Source organism: Lissotriton vulgaris, chromosome 9 (genome assembly GCF_964263255.1).
Source record: "Lissotriton vulgaris chromosome 9, aLisVul1.2, whole genome shotgun sequence".
NCBI classification, from domain to species: Eukaryota; Metazoa; Chordata; class Amphibia; order Caudata; family Salamandridae; genus Lissotriton; species Lissotriton vulgaris.
This window is the reverse complement of record NC_141697.1, coordinates 238,417,767-238,437,439: the sequence shown is the minus strand read 5'-3', so window position 1 is coordinate 238,437,439 and position 19,673 is coordinate 238,417,767. Positions and strand designations below refer to the sequence as shown.

The following is a 19,673-nucleotide window of genomic DNA, read 5'->3' as shown; positions in this document are numbered from 1 at the left end:
ATGGAGTATTCTGTGGCATATGGGGGGAATCAGTGGTTCTGCTATGATAATCTGTTTAGAAAAGCTAAGGAACACAACCCGTTGTTGTCCTGGGACTGTTACGACTCTGTGTCTTGGCAAAAAATGGAGAGTACAGGGATGTTGAAGGTGCCATTAGTAGGGAGTAACGGGGGGGAATCCTCCCGCCAAAACTCTGGGACACCCTTTCGGACGGGTACAGGTAACGAGTCCCACACGAAGCCGAGTGGCAACACAGGTAAAAGGGGGATCTGTTGGAATTTTAACAGGGGCAAATGTACCAGGCCCCAGGGGTCATGCAAATTCAGACATGAGTGTGGGGGATGCGGGCAGCCATCCCATCCTGAGTCCATGTGCAGAGCCAAAACGGGTGATAACGGTGGTAAGGGAGGCGCCAAACAGGTCTAATATAGTCCGAGGGGCGCCTTTACCGACCCCGATTGATACCATGGCAATGATTCCTTGGCTCAGCGAATACCCAGATTATGCTTCCGCTGGGGTGTTGCGGAACGGGTTTTCATATGGTTTCCGCATCCCAGTGGGGGATTTTCAGGGGGTACCGGACTGTAAGAATCAAATGTCGGTCTTACAGCACACGGCTGTGGTGCAGGTAAAGATTAGGAAAGAGGTGACTCGAGGTCGTGTCGCCGGTCCATTCGATTTGCCACCAGTTGCTAATTTTGTGTGTTCTCCTCTAGGGGTGGTTCCCAAGAAGGACCCGGGTGAGTTTCGGCTGATACACAATTTGTCAGCCCCACATGGTCTTTCCGTGAATGACGCGATAGACCCGGAAGTATGTTCGGTGCGGTACGCATCTTTCGATGAGGCCGTTGCCATGTTGAATCGCCTGGGGCCCGGGACGCTGATGGCCAAATCGGACATCGAGTCAGCGTTCCGGTTGCTCCCGGTACACCCAGACGATCAGCGTCTCCTTGGTTTTCAGTTTCAGGGTCGCTATTACATGGATAAATGTATGCCTATGGGATGTTCGATTTCATGTGCCTATTTCGAGAAATTCTGTTGTTTTCTGCAGTGGGTATTCACGAGGAAGACAGGTTTTCAACATGTTATGCACTATCTCGATGACTTTCTGTTTCTGGGGGCAGCCGGGGATTCTGAGTGTGGACAGGCCTTACAGGAATTTTGTGTCCTAATGAATCAATTTGGTGTGCCATTGGCGCCAGGTAAGACGGTGGGTCCCTCGACCTTAATCGAGTTTCTGGGGATCGAACTCGACTCAGTGGAAGGTTGTTTTCGTGTACCTAAAGAAAAGGTGTTAAAATTCAGGTTATCCCTTGAGTCATGTATTCGTGCAACGAAAGTGAACTTACATCAATTACAACAGGTGGTAGGACAGTTGAATTTTGCCCTAAGAGTAATGCCGATGGCACGCCCCTTTTCCCGCTCGATTGCACAGTCCATGGTCGGCTTGAAGGAAGGACATCATCGTACGAGACTCTCGGCAGAGGTTCGCCAGGACATGCGCATTTGGATCGCGTTCCTGGCGGATTTCAATGGTCGAATTGTCTGGAATAAACCAGCAGTGTCTTCCGAGGAGTTGGGACTATGGACAGACTCGGCGGGGAGTGTGGGTTTTGGCGCCATATTGGGTACACAATGGTCGGCTCAAAAATGGCCGTCATGGTGGCATGAGTGCGGGTTGACGAGTAACATTGCTTTTCTCGAACTGTTCCCTATTCTGGTGGCCTTGAAAACATGGCCAGAAAGGTTTAGGGGTCACTCTGTGGTTTTCTGGTCTGATAACATGACCGTGGTTGAGTGTATCAATAGTCAGGCAGCACGTTGCAAATTGATTCTGAGACTACTCAAGGAAATTGTGTTGTTGTGCATGCAACTAAATGTACTGTTTAGGGCGCGACACGTGCCGGGGGTGATGAACCAAGCGGCTGATGCGCTCTCTCGTTTCCGTATGCAGGCCTTCTGGGGTTTTCTGCCCACAGCGGACCCGGTGGCGGCACCCTTTCCCGAAGCTCTCTGGTCTCTCGGTGCCCTGAACTACAAGACCTCGTGGGAGAGAGTTTAGCACCCAGGACGAGGAAGGCATATGAAGGGGCGTTCCGTTCCTATTGGGCCTTTTTGGGTACTGCCGGGAGGGGGCTTTGGGGTCTGGAAGAGTCTGTAGTAAGATTCCTGCTCTCTTTACGTCATGCAGGCAAGTCAGTAGCTACGGCCCAGAGGCATCGGGCCGCCATTTCCTTCATGGCAAAGGCTCATGGGATCCAGGACCCAACAGCGTCTTTCGTTGTGCAGAAAGCGCTACGTGGGTGGCAACGCCTTGAGGGTCGCAGAGTAGACGATCGGCACCCGATAGGTTTGGATAGGTTGGCCCTGTTATTATCCGTGCTACCGGTAACGTGTTCATCCCAGTACGAAGCAGTGTTGTTCCGAGCTGCATTTGCATTAGCATTCCACGGGGCTATGCGGGTAAGCGAATTAGTGGCAAAGAACAAGCAGGATACGATGGGGGGACTGTGCCGGGAACACATTCAGGTCAGAGAGGAGACGATGACGGTCTCATTTGTAAAATCCAAATCCGATCAAGATGCAATCGGGGACTGCGTAATCATCCAGAGGATCCCCGGGTCTGCCATGTGCCCTGTCGGGTGCGTAGAAGCATATTTAGCGCAGAGGGTGGCAGCATGGGGGGGACCTTGTTAAGACACGCTGACGCCACCCCACTGACGAGGTTTCAGTTTCAGCGGGTGCTTGCGATGTCGATTTCTGCCGCGGGCTTGAACCCCGGCGACTTTGGGACCCATTCCTTTCGGATAGGGGCTGCTACGGAAGCTACAGCCAGGGGTCTGAATGTTGAACAAATAAAACGTGTGGGGCGTTGGTCCTCGAACTGTTATAAGAGGTATGTACGGTCGCACATGTTGTAAAGCTGTAACGATGTACTCACGCTTCTTGTTTTTGTTTGGTTTTCAGTTGCGCAAGCCTACGAGGCGGGGCGGACTGTCCAGTCGACCCGACACCGGGGGGCCAGCGGTCAGACATTACCGGCTGTGAAAAAGGAGGTGTGGGTCGTGGGCCACTCATACGTGAGGCGTGCCGCGGACGTATTCAAAGCAGGTGACATGATTCACGTGGCTGGGGAATACGGGTACAGTGTGTCCTTCTACGGAAAGGGCGGGCTCTGTATTGACCAGTTTCGATCATTTTTCGAGGGTTTGTTAGGGCGGACAAGGTCACCGCCGTCTGTAGTCATAGTACATCTTGGGGGCAATGATTTGGTGACCACTGGTAGACGACTTCTTCTTGAGGCGATGCTTTCCACGGTAAGTTGGTTGGCGAGAAGAGTTCCAGGGTGCACAATTGCATGGTCCCATATGATCCCACGGAAAGTGTGGCGGGGGGCTATTTCTGTTTCTGCGCTGAATCATTCAGTAAGGAAAATTAATAATAAAATGAGTAGATTGTTTCGTTCAAGTACACTGCATTCTGTTTCGCATGGTTGTATTAAAGGGGACAGTATGTATTTGGGGGACGGTGTTCATTTGTCCCGGGTGGGGAACGAATTACTCATAGGTGACTTCATAGCATGGTTAAGGAGTTTACAGCATGACCTTTAGGTAGGAGTGTTTTGTGGGGGGTCCGGATAGCCGGTCAACTATCCGGCCTGTGGCGGTAAGGTCATGATCGGTGAGCAGTAATTGGAAGATCCCTATGAGGGGGCGTCACCCATTACGGATGGGAGCGCGCGGGGGAGGTGGCCAATTGGCCCCTCAACGGGGAGGCGGTCCTGTCTAAGGAGAGGCCGCCGGAAGGAAAGGAAAGGTGGTCAAGGTCCCTTCCTGGATAGGAGGGGCTACGGCCCCTCCTGGGGAATTTCCCGGGGCCAGGACATCTGCGACGGCAGATGGGTAAGTTGTGTGGGGTGCGGGAGGGGGTTTACGCTACCTTTTAGACACCTCACACGAGTCCTCGAACGACCGTTAAATGGCGTCGAGTTTATTTGGGCCCCCGTCAAGTACAAAGGGAAATTGGTAAATGCACTTGAGGTACGCCTCTGTGCGGTCGCCCCTCTCACAAGTGAGGGGGGTATTTCTGGTTTAGGGATCTGACACCGGTTACGACCTTGCCGTTGGCCCTTAACGTTAGGATGTACAATTTCAAGTCAAATGTTTTGTAGGATGTTAGTTCGGCTAGGAGAACCTTTGTATTAGAGATCTGTTAAGGTTAGCCAACATCGTAATGTGGAAATGAAATTGTACATTATATGAAACTGTTATTTTAATGTTTTATTTTGTTTCATATTTTAATAAATACGGCCGGGAAGGGTGACTCCCTTCCCGCCTTCCAAAAGTTCAAGAACTGTTTCCGGTTTCCCAAATTCTTGGGGATTGTGTTGAGAGGGGGTGGCGGGTATCTCGGCCATATGGAAAGGGGCGACCAATCGGTCCCCCCGAACGTATGGTCGAGTACCACGATCCCCCCGGGAAGCTATCTTGGGCGGGAGGCGAGTCTCGGCTGGTATGCCCGAAGCGGCGTAGCCGGGGCGCGCCTTTTTCCCGCCCTAGAGTGGGCTGGCCTAGACACCAACACGGCCGGCCACGCCCTGGAGGCAGGCGGGGGCGGGTTCACGCCCACCCTGAAGACGGATAAGAGGAGCGGAACCCAACAAAGCATCCTCTTGTTCCTGTGCTCTGAAGCTGCACCTCCCCGCTGCACGTGAGCTCGAGACGGAACGAAGAGCAATTTTGACCCACCCACCAGCCCCTGAGGACAGCGATTCGTTGTAAATACAGTTGATATAGTATCTTTTGGTTTTCTCTGCTTTCTTACAGGTTGTGATGATTGTCGTGAAAGTTCTTATCGATGCAATAAAGATTGATTATTTTCAGTATGCTTTTGCTAATAAAGTAATTTTGGACAAGGATTGATCAGTATTTACGCTTGATAATGAATGTTGTTTTGCTTTATTGATCTTAGTAACTTAGGTAGAACTGTCGTATTTATTTTGGTCGGGCGGTAAGGTCATGATCGGTGAGCAGTAATTGGAAGATCCCTATGAGGGGGCGTCACCCATTACGGATGGGAGCGCGCGGGGGAGGTGGCCAATTGGCCCCTCAACGGGGAGGCGGTCCTGTCTAAGGAGAGGCCGCCGGAAGGAAAGGAAAGGTGGTCAAGGCCCCTTCCTGGATAGGAGGGGCTACGGCCCCTCCTGGGGAATTTCCCGGGGCCAGGACATCTGCGACGGCAGATGGGTAAGTTGTGTGGGGTGCGGGAGGGGGTTTACGCTACCTTTTAGACACCTCACACGAGTCCTCGAACGACCGTTAAATGGCGTCGAGTTTATTTGGGCCCCCGTCAAGTACAAAGGGAAATTGGTAAATGCACTTGAGGTACGCCTCTGTGCGGTCGCCCCTCTCACAAGTGAGGGGGGTATTTCTGGTTTAGGGATCTGACACCGGTTACGACCTTGCCGTTGGCCCTTAACGTTAGGATGTACAATTTCAAGTCAAATGTTTTGTAGGATGTTAGTTCGGCTAGGAGAACCTTTGTATTAGAGATCTGTTAAGGTTAGCCAACATCGTAATGTGGAAATGAAATTGTACATTATATGAAACTGTTATTTTAATGTTTTATTTTGTTTCATATTTTAATAAATACGGCCGGGAAGGGTGACTCCCTTCCCGCCTTCCAAAAGTTCAAGAACTGTTTCCGGTTTCCCAAATTCTTGGGGATTGTGTTGAGAGGGGGTGGCGGGTATCTCGGCCATACTGGCAGAAACACGTGCGAACACAAAAAATTCGCAGATTTTGCGGATTGCGAGTTCGCAAATCCGCAAAATTCGCGAACGCGAGATTCGCTAAATTCGCCCATACTTAATGACAACCTGGTGTGAAGGTCCCTCAATTTTAGTGGTTCATTTAATGAGTCTATATATGATTGACCACTGACTTTTGGTCTATATTGCAAAGTCTAGTGGGGCTTTCCAAAGTCGCGATGTAACAGGCTTAAACCAGCAAGATGAAAATACTTCAACCCGGACTTCATGTTTACCTTACATATCTACTGACAAACCTAGAAACGCAGATATTGGGTAGTTGTTCGCAGATTTGCGTCACCTGATATTATGACTAATTATTGTTTAGCTAAAATGACACTTTCACAAATTCTGCGAAAGAAAATAACATGCTCAATGTGGACAAAAGCAGATGGGTTAACTTACTGTTTGAAAAAGTCTGATTTTGAGAGCTCACGACAAAACCAAGTAAAAAGGTGTGAGGAAGATTTCGCACTCACCCGGAAAATGCAGGTACGCCGGGGACTACAACGACGCCCATGTTCTTCCGTGTTTTTCCCATACTATCAATACACCCATTTCTAAACCCTTATTGCAGCCTCCACGCCTGTTTATCAAGCCTGCACTCCCACAAAAAGCAAACAGGTGATCAGTGTAATCCTGCACCCTAGACCCCAAACATTGACTATGTTTTATATAGATTAACTGGACATACATGTGAAAGGTCCCCATCGATGGGTGTGTAGTGATGTACCCAGGAGATATAAGGATTAAGGCTAATTTTACGCAATAGCCAATCAAACAGTCCAAAGGTTTAAGGAAGGGAAGGTGATTCCTCCACCCCAGTTAAACAAGACATGCCTTAGTTGTGAGGCAGCAGGCTAGCAGGTTTGTGGTGGCTGTAAACAAAAAGGAGTGCTTTGAAAGGGGGATAGCATGCCCCCCAAGTGTAAGAGTTCTACCTCTGTTTGGGTTGTCGTTTATTTCAAATGCTGCACCAAGCTTAGGAGATGCTTTGTGTCTGGCGAATGCAAACCCAACAGTTGATGGACAGAATGTGGAACAATGTCATACATTCACCCCAGTACAGAGATCTGGGCCTAAATCCATAGTTTTTTTGCACTCCACACCACCCCAATTCAGACATGGCCATATGCAAATCAGCCTTGACCCTGTGCCTCATGGGAACAGTCCAGCCTGAACTGCCAAGTCATGTCTTCCCTGGACCGGAATCAAGCATCCTAGGACCGGTTTTTGGCTATTAGCCGTCTTCACCCAGGATAGCTTGACTCCAGTGGTGTGGAGAGCACGGGACTCTGTGTGTCTGGCGAGGCTCAAAACAATATGGCAAGTGCAGTCCAGATGGCATCAGTGCAGTATCGGAAAACAAAGAGTCTGGCTCAATATTGTGTAGGGGTGGAAGACAGCAAGTGTTGTTGCCTCTTAGAAGTACATATGACCATGTGAAACGTAGATCCTTAGCACAGTGAACACTTCCATAGGTAGTAAGTGAGTGAAAATTAGAATTTAGAGTGTAAGAGTGTATTTTGCCTGGCAATGCATCTAGGGTACTGAATTATCAATATTGTAACTGGGACAAGAGGTCAAAGAGTATATTATCTGAGTCTAGAATAGGCGGTGCTAATCCGTAGAAATACAACTAAAGAGGTGTGAATGCACAGAAGTCGTTGATCATTATGATACCTTCTGTTTTTTTTTTGTTTTTTTTATTGAGCATGATCTGTAGTAATCAATCAAACATTTTCTTTACAAAAGAATAACAGCATAATGAAATGATAATACATCCAGAAAAATAATAGGAAGAAAATGTATACATCAGTAACGGGTAGACAAAAAGGAAAAAAAAGACAGATAAACATTGACACCCAATACATGTGTACAACTAAGAAAAAAAATATGTAATAGTTTATATCATCATATCAGTTCCTTTCATATTAGTGGGGAGATCTTACATTGGAGTACCAGTCGGAGATTGGGGCCCAGATCTGAGTACCCCGGGCTCTAGCTTTTCTACCTCTTGTGCTATATATAGCTATCTCCTGTTTGTATGTGACAAGAAATCGACTAAGCCACATCTGAAAAGTGGGTACATTAGAATCTTTCCATCGGGCCACCAGAATAATACGAAAGACGGCAGTACCCAGGAAGACAATCCTCTGTTCCTCCATACTGTAGCCTAAGGATTCATCATGGCCTAAAAGATATAAAGTAGCGGAGGATCTAAGATTCCACCCAAAAACTTGAGCCCAAAATCCTCCAATCATTGTCTGTAGAATATCAAGTTTCGGACACTCGGGGAACATATGGATTAAATTTGCTTGCCCCTGTCTACATCTTGGGCAGCAGTCATCTACCCGCAGTCCCCACGTGAAAAGTTTAAACGGAGTCAAGTAAAGGTTGTAAATAGTTTTATAATATTGTGCTTTAAGGTTAGGAGCTAAAAATAATGTTGTGTAAAGGGTTAAGGAATAGTCAATATCCACATCTGGATTTCCGAGTTTTAGTGCCCAAGACTGCTCAACACGATCTAGGTCATCAGTAGAGGATTCAGAAAGTATGTCATATAAGGTACCTATCCTGGTAGCTCGTTTCTCAATAATAGAGAAAAAATGAAAGCTATCTAAATTAATATTAAGTTTAGAGTTGCGGATACTGGTAAAAACTATTTTAAATAATCTGTGGATTGAATGTCAAATCTCTGCTGTAACCCTTCAAAAGATGGAATAGCATTCTGTCCAAAAAAATCACCTACTGTATAAATGCCTAGATTCTCTCATTTCCTAGAGACATTATCATTTAAACATGAAGGTATGATCTTACTATGCCATAGAGAGGTGTATCTAGTTATTTTAGGTATGCCTAGTTGTTTAGAGGCAAGTTTCCAAATTTTCCACGAGTCACCAATCACCTTAAATTTAGTCTTTTTATAATGATGCTTCAAGTTGTTTCAAAAATAGCCCTTGACATCTAACACCTAGCCCAAGTTCAAAAATAGAAGGGATATAAGAGTCTATGTTGGATGGATTGGAAGGTTTAACTTTAAAGAGCGGGCCCATTTGCTGGAGTAGTGTCGCCCAAAGATAAAATGTCAAGTTCGGGATGCCCAGGCTGCCTCTATGTAAGGGGAGAGTTAGTAATGGTAGCGCTCTCCTGATTTTACCATAGTTCCATATAAATTTAGATACTGTAGAGTCGAAGATTTTAATAAATGGAGTATTCTAGGAAATATGCTCATTTTAATATAATTCGCTCTTCCTATTATTGAAAGATGTAGATTATCTACCCTCTTAAGATCAGTTTTTACTAGCTTGATCAGAGGATCATAATTAAGCCGATTAATCTCTTTCACCTCAGGAGATAGATTAGCACCGAGATAAGTTGCGTTTTTAACTTTATATGGGCTTTCATATATGATGTTATTTGTGCAAAGAACCATGGTTTTATCCCTATTAAGGGAGTAGTCAGAGTAGGATCCGAAAACCTGGGTTATTTGCTCTATTTCTACTACTGCATCAGCCGGATTGGTTGTAAGCACGGCAATATGCCAGAATTTTAGTAGAAAATGGACCCACGTTAACTGGTTGAATTTGAGGGGAAGCAAGAAGCTTTAAAATTAAAGGATTAATTACTAGGGCAAATAATATCGGGGAGCAAGGGCAACCCTGCCTAGTGCCTCTTTGTACCTCGACAAACTCTGACTCCAAGCCACTGATGGATAATTTAGCCCTAGGATTGATATACAGGGCTTTTATGGCTTTAATAAAGCCTGGGCCAAAGTTGTTAAATTCCATAATGTCCCATAGGAACCGCCAAGATACTCGATTGAATGCCTTTTCGGCATCGAGTAGGATCATCGACATTTCTCCCCCCGTGGCGCCCATGATGTCAAATAGGGAGATGACTCTGCGGGTATGATCAGTCGTGCCCCGCTCAGGGATAAAGCCATGCTGCCACGGGGATACAAGATGTTCGATGACCCCCCTCAGCCGATTTGCAAGTATCTTGGCGTATAACTTTGAGTCAGAGTTTATGAGGGAAATAGGCCTGTATGAAGATAGAAGCTGGGGGGGTTTCCCCTTTTTTGGAAATATCGCTATGTTAGTGTGTTTCCAAGACTCTGGTGAAGTTGAGTGGTATTGTACCCCCAGAAAGAGGTCTAATAAGTGGGGTAATATTTGTTTGCCCAACAACTTATATAACTCTAACTACCTTCTGAGCGATATGGTAGCATGATCTCATATATTTGACAGAGACACCCACAGAATGTTATTGTTGGAGCCAGTATTGTGGGTCACTAATCTGAAGACCCGTTGTTGTTTTTTTTCCAGTGAAAGCGACTGAGTACATGAGATTGCGGTTCGATGATTTTTTGGCTTTCCACGTTATGTCATGCTCTTGATAGTCTGACTGTAAAAAATGTCCTTGTCGTGGAGCGTTAACACCTTACATAACACCTATGTTCCATGATACAGGTTTACATTTTTTGTGTGATCATCCCAATTTACCATTGTATGCAAAGGCATGTGATAAGATAGATCACCCCTTTCTATTGCAATTTGTGTGTTGGTGTAGTTCTCGTTGTGTGGTCAGACCTAGGTTAAGATGAGTGTCATGTTCTTTGAATCCACAGATTACATAAGGACCGCATTGTGCATGTCCAGTGACTCAGGGGAGGGAGCAGAGAATTGATTGTGAGTGAGTAGTGGTCAATGTTTGTGCAGTGTGGATACATACATTCCGGAGGATGAGCCATGATGCATTGGAAATAGTGGGAGTAACATACGTAACATAGCATCCCTACTATTTTATTTTTTTTTAAATCTTTTTTATTAGCAGATTAAGCAAGAACAAATACAGTAGTTCCGTTGTAAGTATAAATTTCGTATTTTGCAGTTCCCACTCGTCAGTAATAGTGAGTCATTTGTCAGACATTTTCATTTTTACGTAGTCCCAACTATTCCCTTGTAGACACCCCCCACCCATTCATTCCCTCCCCCGGCAATAACATTTAGACATTTTAATCATTCACGGTACAGGATTCAACTTATCATATCTAGTTCGCAATCATTTATGTGCCACAGCCCTATAGAGGACTATATACAATATGATACATAAATGTTCTACGTACTCTGCACCTGGGACTACTCTCACCCACCGGAGCATGGGGTGTCACCGATTATAGGGGAAGCTCCACATATTCCAAGCATACCATCCCTCATCTCAACCATCAGTAGTTGATAAATAAGATGCATTGTCACCACCCGCATCAAAGGCCCCCACCATTGCATTCCAATCTAAGGAAGGTTAGGGTCTTCCTGAGGCCCCTTCGCTCTTCGCGCTGTAGTGTCATACCCTCTGCTTTCCCCCAGCGCACTACTTCTGCCCTCCACACCTCTGGGTCTGGCAGTCTAGCCGACTTCCATCTCATTGTTATAGTACGCTTAGCAAGTAGTGGGGCCAGATCAGTAAAACGTGTGGCTACGCTTTTTTTCCGTTCAGTAGGTCCCAGCCCCAGTAAGTTATACTCCAAAGAAGCGTACGGTTTGGAAGGAGCCAGTCTAAGCAAAGCATCATGGACCGTCTTCCAATAGTACCCCAGTTTTGGGCAATTCCATAACATATGTAGTAGTTGCGCGTCATCCGCGCCGCATCGGGGGCAGGTGTCAGCCGTGTTAGGGAACATTGCGTGTAATCGATGGGGTGTTAGGTACGCCCTGTGTAGGACCATAAGTTGAATGAATTTAAATTTCCGGTTCCTCAACACTTTCTTTGGGAATTTGAGGATTTGTTCCCACTCCTTGTCTCTGACTGTTCTTCCTATATCACCTTCCCACTTGTCACGCAAAGGTTGTAACGAGGTCGCCCTCCCCGTTCTTATACCAGTCGTTATCCATTTCGTCAGGTGACTGCCCCATCCCATGAGGTACTGCATTGTGAGCAGCGGGTTCGTGGGTGGTTCGTCTCCGTTCGGCGCCCATGTCATCGCAATATAACGTCGCATCCCGGCGTGCACGAGGAACAGTCCTCCCGGGGTATGCTGCATGCCGCGAAAGTCCTCAAAAGACATAACGGGGCCATCCGCGAACAGGTCCCCCACCTGCAGCACTCCCGCGTCGTGCCACGCAGTGAGTATCTGATTCGACAGCGGGCCCGTCCCTATCGGAAGTCCCAAGAGTGGTATCGTGGGAGCATAAGAGGACGTAGGGGTCGTGTATCTCACCGCACTCCTCCAGCAGGTAATTGCGAGCTTAAGCAGGGGAGGCGTCAACCTAGGGATCTCCGCCTTTGGCAGTAACAGGGTGTGGATGACCCCCCTCGCCCAGTCCGCCTTTATCATGCCAATTTCACGCAAGTTACGTTCCGCCAGCCAGTAGGCCAGCCACTGAGGGAATCAAATGCCTGCTTCAGGTCCAGAGAATCACAGCCCTCCGTCCCTTCAGGTGCTTGCTCGTGTAGCATGAGTTGGCTGAGCCTCCGCAGGTTCATGGCCGTACTCCTGCCAGGTACAAAACCACATTGGTCGGGGTGTATTAGTTGTGGGATGTACTGGGCCAGCCTTGTCGCAAGGACCTTACTCAGTATTTTATAGTCTGTGTTTAGTAAGGACAGAGGCCTGTAGTTAGCCAGTTGTAAGCCGTCCCTGCCCGGCTTCGGAAGTGATACTATCAACGTCTGTACAGACGACTGCGGCAGTCCCTGTGATTTCAGCGCTTCCTGGTACACTACATGTAAGCATGGGGCAAGTAGGTCGATGTAGGCCCCATAGAACTCGACGGGGAGGCCGTCCGTCCCAGGGGTTTTATTCCGCAGAAGCGCACGTATGGCCTGGCGTATCTCCGCGACCATGATAGGGCGTGCCAGGGCCTCCCCCTGATGGTCCCCCAGCCGTGGCAAGTCGAGCTCCGCCATAAACTCCTCAAGCGCCGCTTCTGACAGCTGTCGGTGTGGGCTGTACAGTGTCCCATAGTAGCCACTGAAGGCAGTATTGATGTCTATTTGTGTCGTGGCTGGCGTCTCTCCCTGGTCAATGACCTCTAGAATGGGCAAGTGTACTGGATCATCTCGTTCTATACGGGCCAGCAAAGGCCCCGATCTCTCTGCTTGCACGTGCTGCCTGCATGTGTACTCCCTATAATCCAGCACACGCAGTTCCTCTAGCAGCTCTGCGTGTTGTATGTGCGCCTCCTGTAGTGGCGTGAAGGGTAAGTTCGTACCTGCAGCCTCACTTTCCAGCATAGCCAGGCGGCCCTCCACCTCCCGGAGTCTCTCCAGAACAGTATATCTCATGCCCACCCGTGTGCTCATCGCCTCCCCCTTATGGACACCTTAAAAGCGTCCCATTCCACCTGCCGGGAACTAGCCGTACCAGTGTTTATGTTAAAGTAACGTGTTATTGCGTCTGCAATCGACGCTCGGAAAACAGTGTCCTCCAGCAATTCCGGGGTGAGGCGCCACGTTGGTATAGGCGTTGGAACCCTACCCCACTGTAATGTGACTTCCACTGGGTTATGGTCAGAGAAAGTCTTACCCATATGCTCCTCTGTGGTCACCGTCCCCAATAATGATTTAGCACAGAAGACATGATCTCTCCTGGTGTGCAGTCTATGGGGCCGGGAATAGAAGGTATATTCTCTGTTCAGCAAGTGTGTGCACCTCCATGCGTCAGCCAAATCCCATCCCTCCGTCTATTGGGCGAGCACGTCAGCCTGTCTCCTACTGTCAGTGGCCTGAAGTGGTGGGTGCGACCTGTCTAGTGATATATCCAAGACTGCATTGAAATCCCCACCTATGAGCCAATGATGGTCTGCCCAGTCTGCCAACACTCTATTAAGGGTAGTTAAAAAGTCCGACTGGCCTGAGTTCGGCGCATAAACACTGCCAATCACAACAGGGGAGCCATCCAACATCCCACGGATGAACACGTATCTACCCTCTGTGTCCAGTCTCTTTTCCACCAGCTTAAAGGAAACAGAGTTTCTTAGCCATATAGCCGCCCCTCTCGAAAACACAGAATAAGTGGTAGCAAACAACTGTCCCTTCCACTTTTTAAGCAGCTTTACGCTCTCTGCATTGTTCAGATGAGTTTCCTGAAGGCATGCTACCATGACGTGCCTCCGATTAAGTTGTGCCAAAAGTCTATGTCTCTTATGGATGGACCCCATTCCTCGCACGTTCCAGGTGCATATTTTGTAGGTGTTAAGAGTCCCCATTGCGGTCCGTGTCAGGTGATGTCAACAGGCCCCGTACCAGGAAGGTTGCATACAGCCTATGTAGTGTCCCAAGTGCCATCAAAACGTGTAATCCCCGAACTTCGAGGTCCCCAAGTGAAAAAACCTGAGGTCCAAACATTATCGCCCAACATGGGCAACAGTTAAACCAGAACATGTCTATGCTTTGGGGGGGTGGTACCCACGTACACTCGCTCAGGACCTGTTGGTGTTACTGCAGCGTGCCCTAAGCCAGTGTGTTCCCAGTCCCTGTCTGCCCACTCTCGTCCCTATGCAAATCTCATACATTACCAGCCGGTGTCTTCTATGGTTACAATCAGAAGTCATTCGCCACTTGTGCAGTAATTTTGGGAAAGAGCTGCCGGCTGTTAGCAGAGCCCGACACCTCTGTGTGTGAGTCCGAGTTGCTGCCCATGTCCGATTTGTTCCTCGCGTCGTGATCAGCCAGCGCAGCCTCGGTCAGCCGGGCTATCTCCGGTGTCTTCCGAGCTCGATCCGACGTTGTTCCTACGCTTGCCGCTGACCTCTCCGCGTGGTCTTCACTCGTGTCAGTCCACTGCTCCTCCTGGCGCGAAGGTCCTCCACCCTGGTCCTCCTCCTCATATTCAACGGTGTCAGAGCCACCTCCATCCACTCCAACGCCTCCTCAGGTGTGTCAAAGAAATATGATTTGCTTCCATGTATTATTTCGAGGCGGGCCGGGAATAGCAGTGCATATTTCAGGTTTCTATCCAGCAGTTTGCGCTTCACCCCCAGAAATGTCGACCTGACCTTCTGTACCGCCGGGGTGAAATTTGGATGTACTGAGATGGTCTTATCCTCGTATCTCAATGGTGCCTTTTCTCTCGCCACTCTCAGTATTGAGTCTCTGTCTTTGTAGTGCAGAAGGCGCGCTATCAATGGTCGCGGCGGTGCACCCGGCCTAGGTGGCTTCGCTGGCATTCTGTGCACCCTCTCCACGCTGTACAACGAGGTAAGATCTTGTGGTCCAACGACCTTGTTCAGCCAATCCTCGACAAACTGCGTGGGATTCCTCCCTTCACTGCGCTCCGGAATTCCTAGAATTCGCACATTATTGCGGTGGGCCCGCCCTTCCGCATCGTCCATCTTTTCCCAGATTAGTTTAAGTTGTTTCTCCAAATGCTCTATTTTTGTGGAGTGATCCGTCTGCTGCGGTATCCAGTCGTCAAGTGCGATCTTATGCTCCAAGACCATCTCAGCTAGCTTGTTGTGGTCTGCCCTCAGGAGCCACAAGCCGGTCGCCATGTTGTCCATACGCGTCTCTAGTGCCTCCCTAGATGCCTTTATTTCAGCCAGTATGAGGTCCAGGTTAGCGTCCTGTGTGCACTTGCCTGTCGGCGGTATCATTTCAATATTGAGGAGGCCAGTGGGTCGTCCGAGCCAGTGGACTGGATGTCCACATTTGTGCCCTGGTCCGGCATCTTGGCCCTGTTCCTCCCCATGGCTCTCGTTGTCAGGATGGCGGAGGTGAGGTCCCGCTTGCGCTCCCAATGTCAATGCACTATTGGGTGTCCTCGGGCGCCACTCACCCACCAACCGCAGCCACTCCCACTGGTACTAGTACTTGTGATGGGGCAGGTGTACCGCAGCTCTAGAATCGCGTCCGGTCCAACCTCCAGACCCTATTAGTGCCACTGTCCCGTGCCTGCTGGGTGTTCCGCGGGTCCCCCAAGCGTGTGTCGCTCAGCGTGCAGTGTGTAATGGTGGCTCTCCCCACTGAGCTCCAGCGTATCACGATAGCCGGGGAATCTGGTAACCGCGTCTCTCAGCACTCTAGGGACCGGTGGTACATGCAAACAGTAGGTTGATGATCTCAGCCAAGGCGCTGCAGGGAGAGGCTCAAAGTAGAACCCACCTGTTCCTGTTACGTTCCGTATGGCACTATGGCAGCGCTCTTCACCGTGTCGGCGTTCCGGTGCGCTCACTATTGTCCCAGTATCAGTCTCGACTGGCCGCAGGGAGGTCGCTCCGGCCACAAAAGAGCAATGGCGGTCGCTTCGCTATGCCCAAGATGGCGTCCCCGGCACAGTCCCGGTCGCAGTGGCGCGCACCCCTTCCGGCCCGGATTTCAGCTCCCTTTCGGGGCCCGCACATACCAGGCAGTGTCTTGTGGGGTTCCCGGGACCGCTCACAGTGTTTCTGCAGCTCTCCCGCTGGTTCCGTGGGGCCTCCGTCTCTCCAGGTGCCGGTGCGCTGAATATCTCGTTCACGCACCTCAGTGTTGTCTCTAGAGCCGGCTCAATATACAGTATGTGCGCTGTGCTTCACTATCACAGACTGGGCAGCAAGTCGTGGTATCGGGTGCAGTTTTCATCAGTTATACCGCCGGAGCAGGACACCGCCCGTCTGCAGCGGCCTCCACTCGGTTCGTCACCGGCAGGTCTCGCTGAGCTCGGCTCACTCTTCAACTTTAGGCCGCGGCTCGCTTCTCGGAACTAGGCCTCTCCGGCGCCGTCCGTCTCGCTCACACCCGGGGGAGTTCCGGGACACACAGCTTGTATAATTTCGCTCGCCTCATCCACGGCGTTCACGGGGCTTGAGTGGGTGTCCCGTGGGATACGGGGAAGTTAGGATAAACAGCTAATGTTCCGGGCAGAGGACAGAGCTACCTCAGAACGCGTCCGCCATGCTCGGCTCGTGGCCACGCCCCCAGATAGCATCCCTACTAAACAATACACAAGAGAGTATGCAAAAGCTGTGGGAGCACCTTGACTTTCCTTCAGTCTAGCCGATGGCATCTGTTAATCAACATACGCAATCCCATTCTTTCATTTGAGATGGTGTTGCTCCAGTGACAACTGCTTAGAGAGTTACATATACTTCGGTTATGAATCAATATCTGAACAGAAGGTGATGTTTTTGAGTGATATGGCAGTTGCTGGCAGTTACTGTCAGGATAGAATTCATGGTGTATGCTCTACAAGGAAATAAATAAAGGAAACAAACCTTTGGCTCCTTGTTTCAGCTGGTGATCAGGAGGTTGTGAAACAACATGTGGCCCATCATCGCACCAGAACACAGCTTTGTATTTTGGATAGGAATTTTTTTGCCATTGTCCATCTACACAGGAAGTGACAAACCCTGCATTTCCCACCATCCATCTGCACAGGAAGTGGCATCACTGTATTTTCCATCATCCCTTTACACAGGAAATGACATCATTGGTTTCCCGATAAAGCATTTTTAAAGGGAAACAACCATTACAATAACATCTGAACCATGCATGCTGTAAAACTCAGGCTTTACAGCGCATGAGTCTTTACCATGCATACTTTTACAATGAATCTGCCTTTACCATGCATGCCTTTTATATAAAAAATGTAACAATTTTCTAGGCACATCACTAAGCATGTGCTGCTCTATGGACTGGGTTTGGCTCTGTTAAGAACGCCCAGGGCAGGTGGGCCGATGTCAATAGCCGAACTAACCGTGACATTTAAGATGCTGATTGAGGAACATAGCCTACCCCTGGGTACATTTTTACTTCACAATTCATTGCTTGTCACACCAGGGAACCACTGAGGGGGATCTGACTACTGAACGGCCCATTCACCTTACTATTCAATAGTTACATGAAATGAAGAGGGGTAGGCACCTCCTGCATTGGTTTGCGGACTCCATCCACTCCCATACTATTCCACAGCTCCTTTCAATATGGCAACGCTGGGTAGTGGAATTAACACGACCCTGGACCGATAAGGAATGGGCCTCTTTACTAGAGGGCTCAAAACAAGTGCTTCACAATGCCCAGTTTAAGCTTATACAGCTCTACTTATTACACAGGGCTTACCTTACTCCTGCTAAAGGGAACCGATTATATCCCAGAGTGGATGCAGCCTGTCCACATTGTGCTCTTTCTGATTTACTTACTGCATATGCTGTGGGTCTGCCATAGGCTGCATAACTACTGGACAAGCCTCACCTCTAGTTTTTCTGTGTGTACAGAGCAACCGAATCACCATAAGAAGGAAATATGTCTGCTGGGTTTGTACCATAGTCATACAACACAGGGTGACCTCTCGTTTTTTAGACTTGGGCTTTATAGTGGTCAAGCGTCTTATTACACGTTGATGGAAATCTTCTGAACCCCCACTGTTCATGGCCTAGGAACACTCAATGCTTATCTGAAAGCGTAGTCTTGTATAGAGAAGACACACTAGGGCTGAGAAAATATCCCATCGCCACCTACTGGGATACTATTCTATCTGACATGCAGTCTAATCAAATACAGTACTCTGATACTAGCTTTGCCAATGTGGTAGGGACCCTGAACATGTAACTGGGACTGTTGGTTGCTCCTAACCGCCTTATCCATTGTGATGTACCTCACACATACACCTTCCGAAGTCCTAAACGCTGGGTAAGTCACATGCTAACCTTCAGCGATTGCAACTGTCAGGAGGGGTGATGGGTAGTCAAGCTGGATGCTCCATTAAGTTGTTTTGTTAGAAAGAATTTAGTTTCATTACTATCAAAATGTACTAATCTGTCTGCATGATTTGCCAGACGGTCTGCCATTTTCATCTTGCTACAATATTTTTCCCATGAGGCCTTGTTTAGACATTGTCATTGCATGTTACAAGATCATTTGCACTGATCTTCAAAAGCATTGTTGTTGTTCTGTAAAATGTAAAACTTCCAAACTTCGATAAACTGATGCAAACAAAAAAATTAAGGGTAAGAGTGCTAAGCAAGAAAGACACAGCTCCTGAATTAGTATATTTGACAAACATTACGCTAGAAGAAAGAAACCTTGACCTGGAGGATTTAACATATTTCCTTGAAGAACCTCAATGAAATGGCACATGAACTGATAAGTGAAACACGTTATGAAATTGTGAACTCTGATTTTTTATTTTTTTATTTAGACATTTGAAAAAACTGAATTGATTTTGATAATAAAGTTTACGCCAGCATTGCTTCTGAGAATTTGGATTTCAATTTCAGTCTCTCTTTTTAATGGTTCACATTTATTGTCTAATATCTGCCCACATTAAGCATTTTCAGAAGTCTATTTTTGAAGTTTTCCTCTATATGCCCACTTAAACTCTCTGTTAGATGCCTGAAGAATTTTACATTTTGTACCTGGCTTCTGATATTGAAGATTTATTGAGAAACTGGACACTGAACAGCAAGATGGCTTCAACTAGAGAAAAAGTTTACTTGACTTTCTCAATATTTTTTAGGGTTTTTATTTCAGTAACTCTATATGTTAATAGTTCAATGTCACATAATACTACTATTATTTGCATACATTGGATAATATAGATAGTCACAGTGAAAACCTTTTTGGAAAAATTGTTCTATAAAATTACTGATAGCGCGTGCTAATGAATTGATCTGACTGTTATATATGTACTCAGCTAACCACTTCTGTTTCTGAAGGTGTGAGTTATGTTCAGTTAGTTCTTAGACACAGTGTGTCTTGTTCCATTATATATTCTGTCATTATTCATCAAGAATATTTAGAAAAAAACAATATAGATTATGAATGTAATACCAAAAGAATTACCTGTGCTTGGAAATTCTGAATCAACTGATTATTTCACAGGCACTATATCATGTTATAGTACTAATACTAACACTATGAATTCAAAGAATGAATGTAAATTTTG

General features: G+C 47.7%; 1 protein-coding gene across 1 annotated transcript in view; it reads right to left on the bottom strand.

The window, feature by feature from the left end:
* The window catches only part of LOC147689897 (uncharacterized), a 50,756-nt gene extending 38,946 nt beyond the window's left edge, over positions 1–11,810 (bottom strand). The window contains exon 1 of the mRNA XM_086939451.1: positions 11,690–11,810. Coding sequence (XP_086795577.1) covers positions 11,690–11,810 — 121 coding nt within the window. The remainder of the gene's footprint in view (positions 1–11,689) is intronic.
* Positions 11,811–19,673: the final 7,863 nt, after the last annotated feature.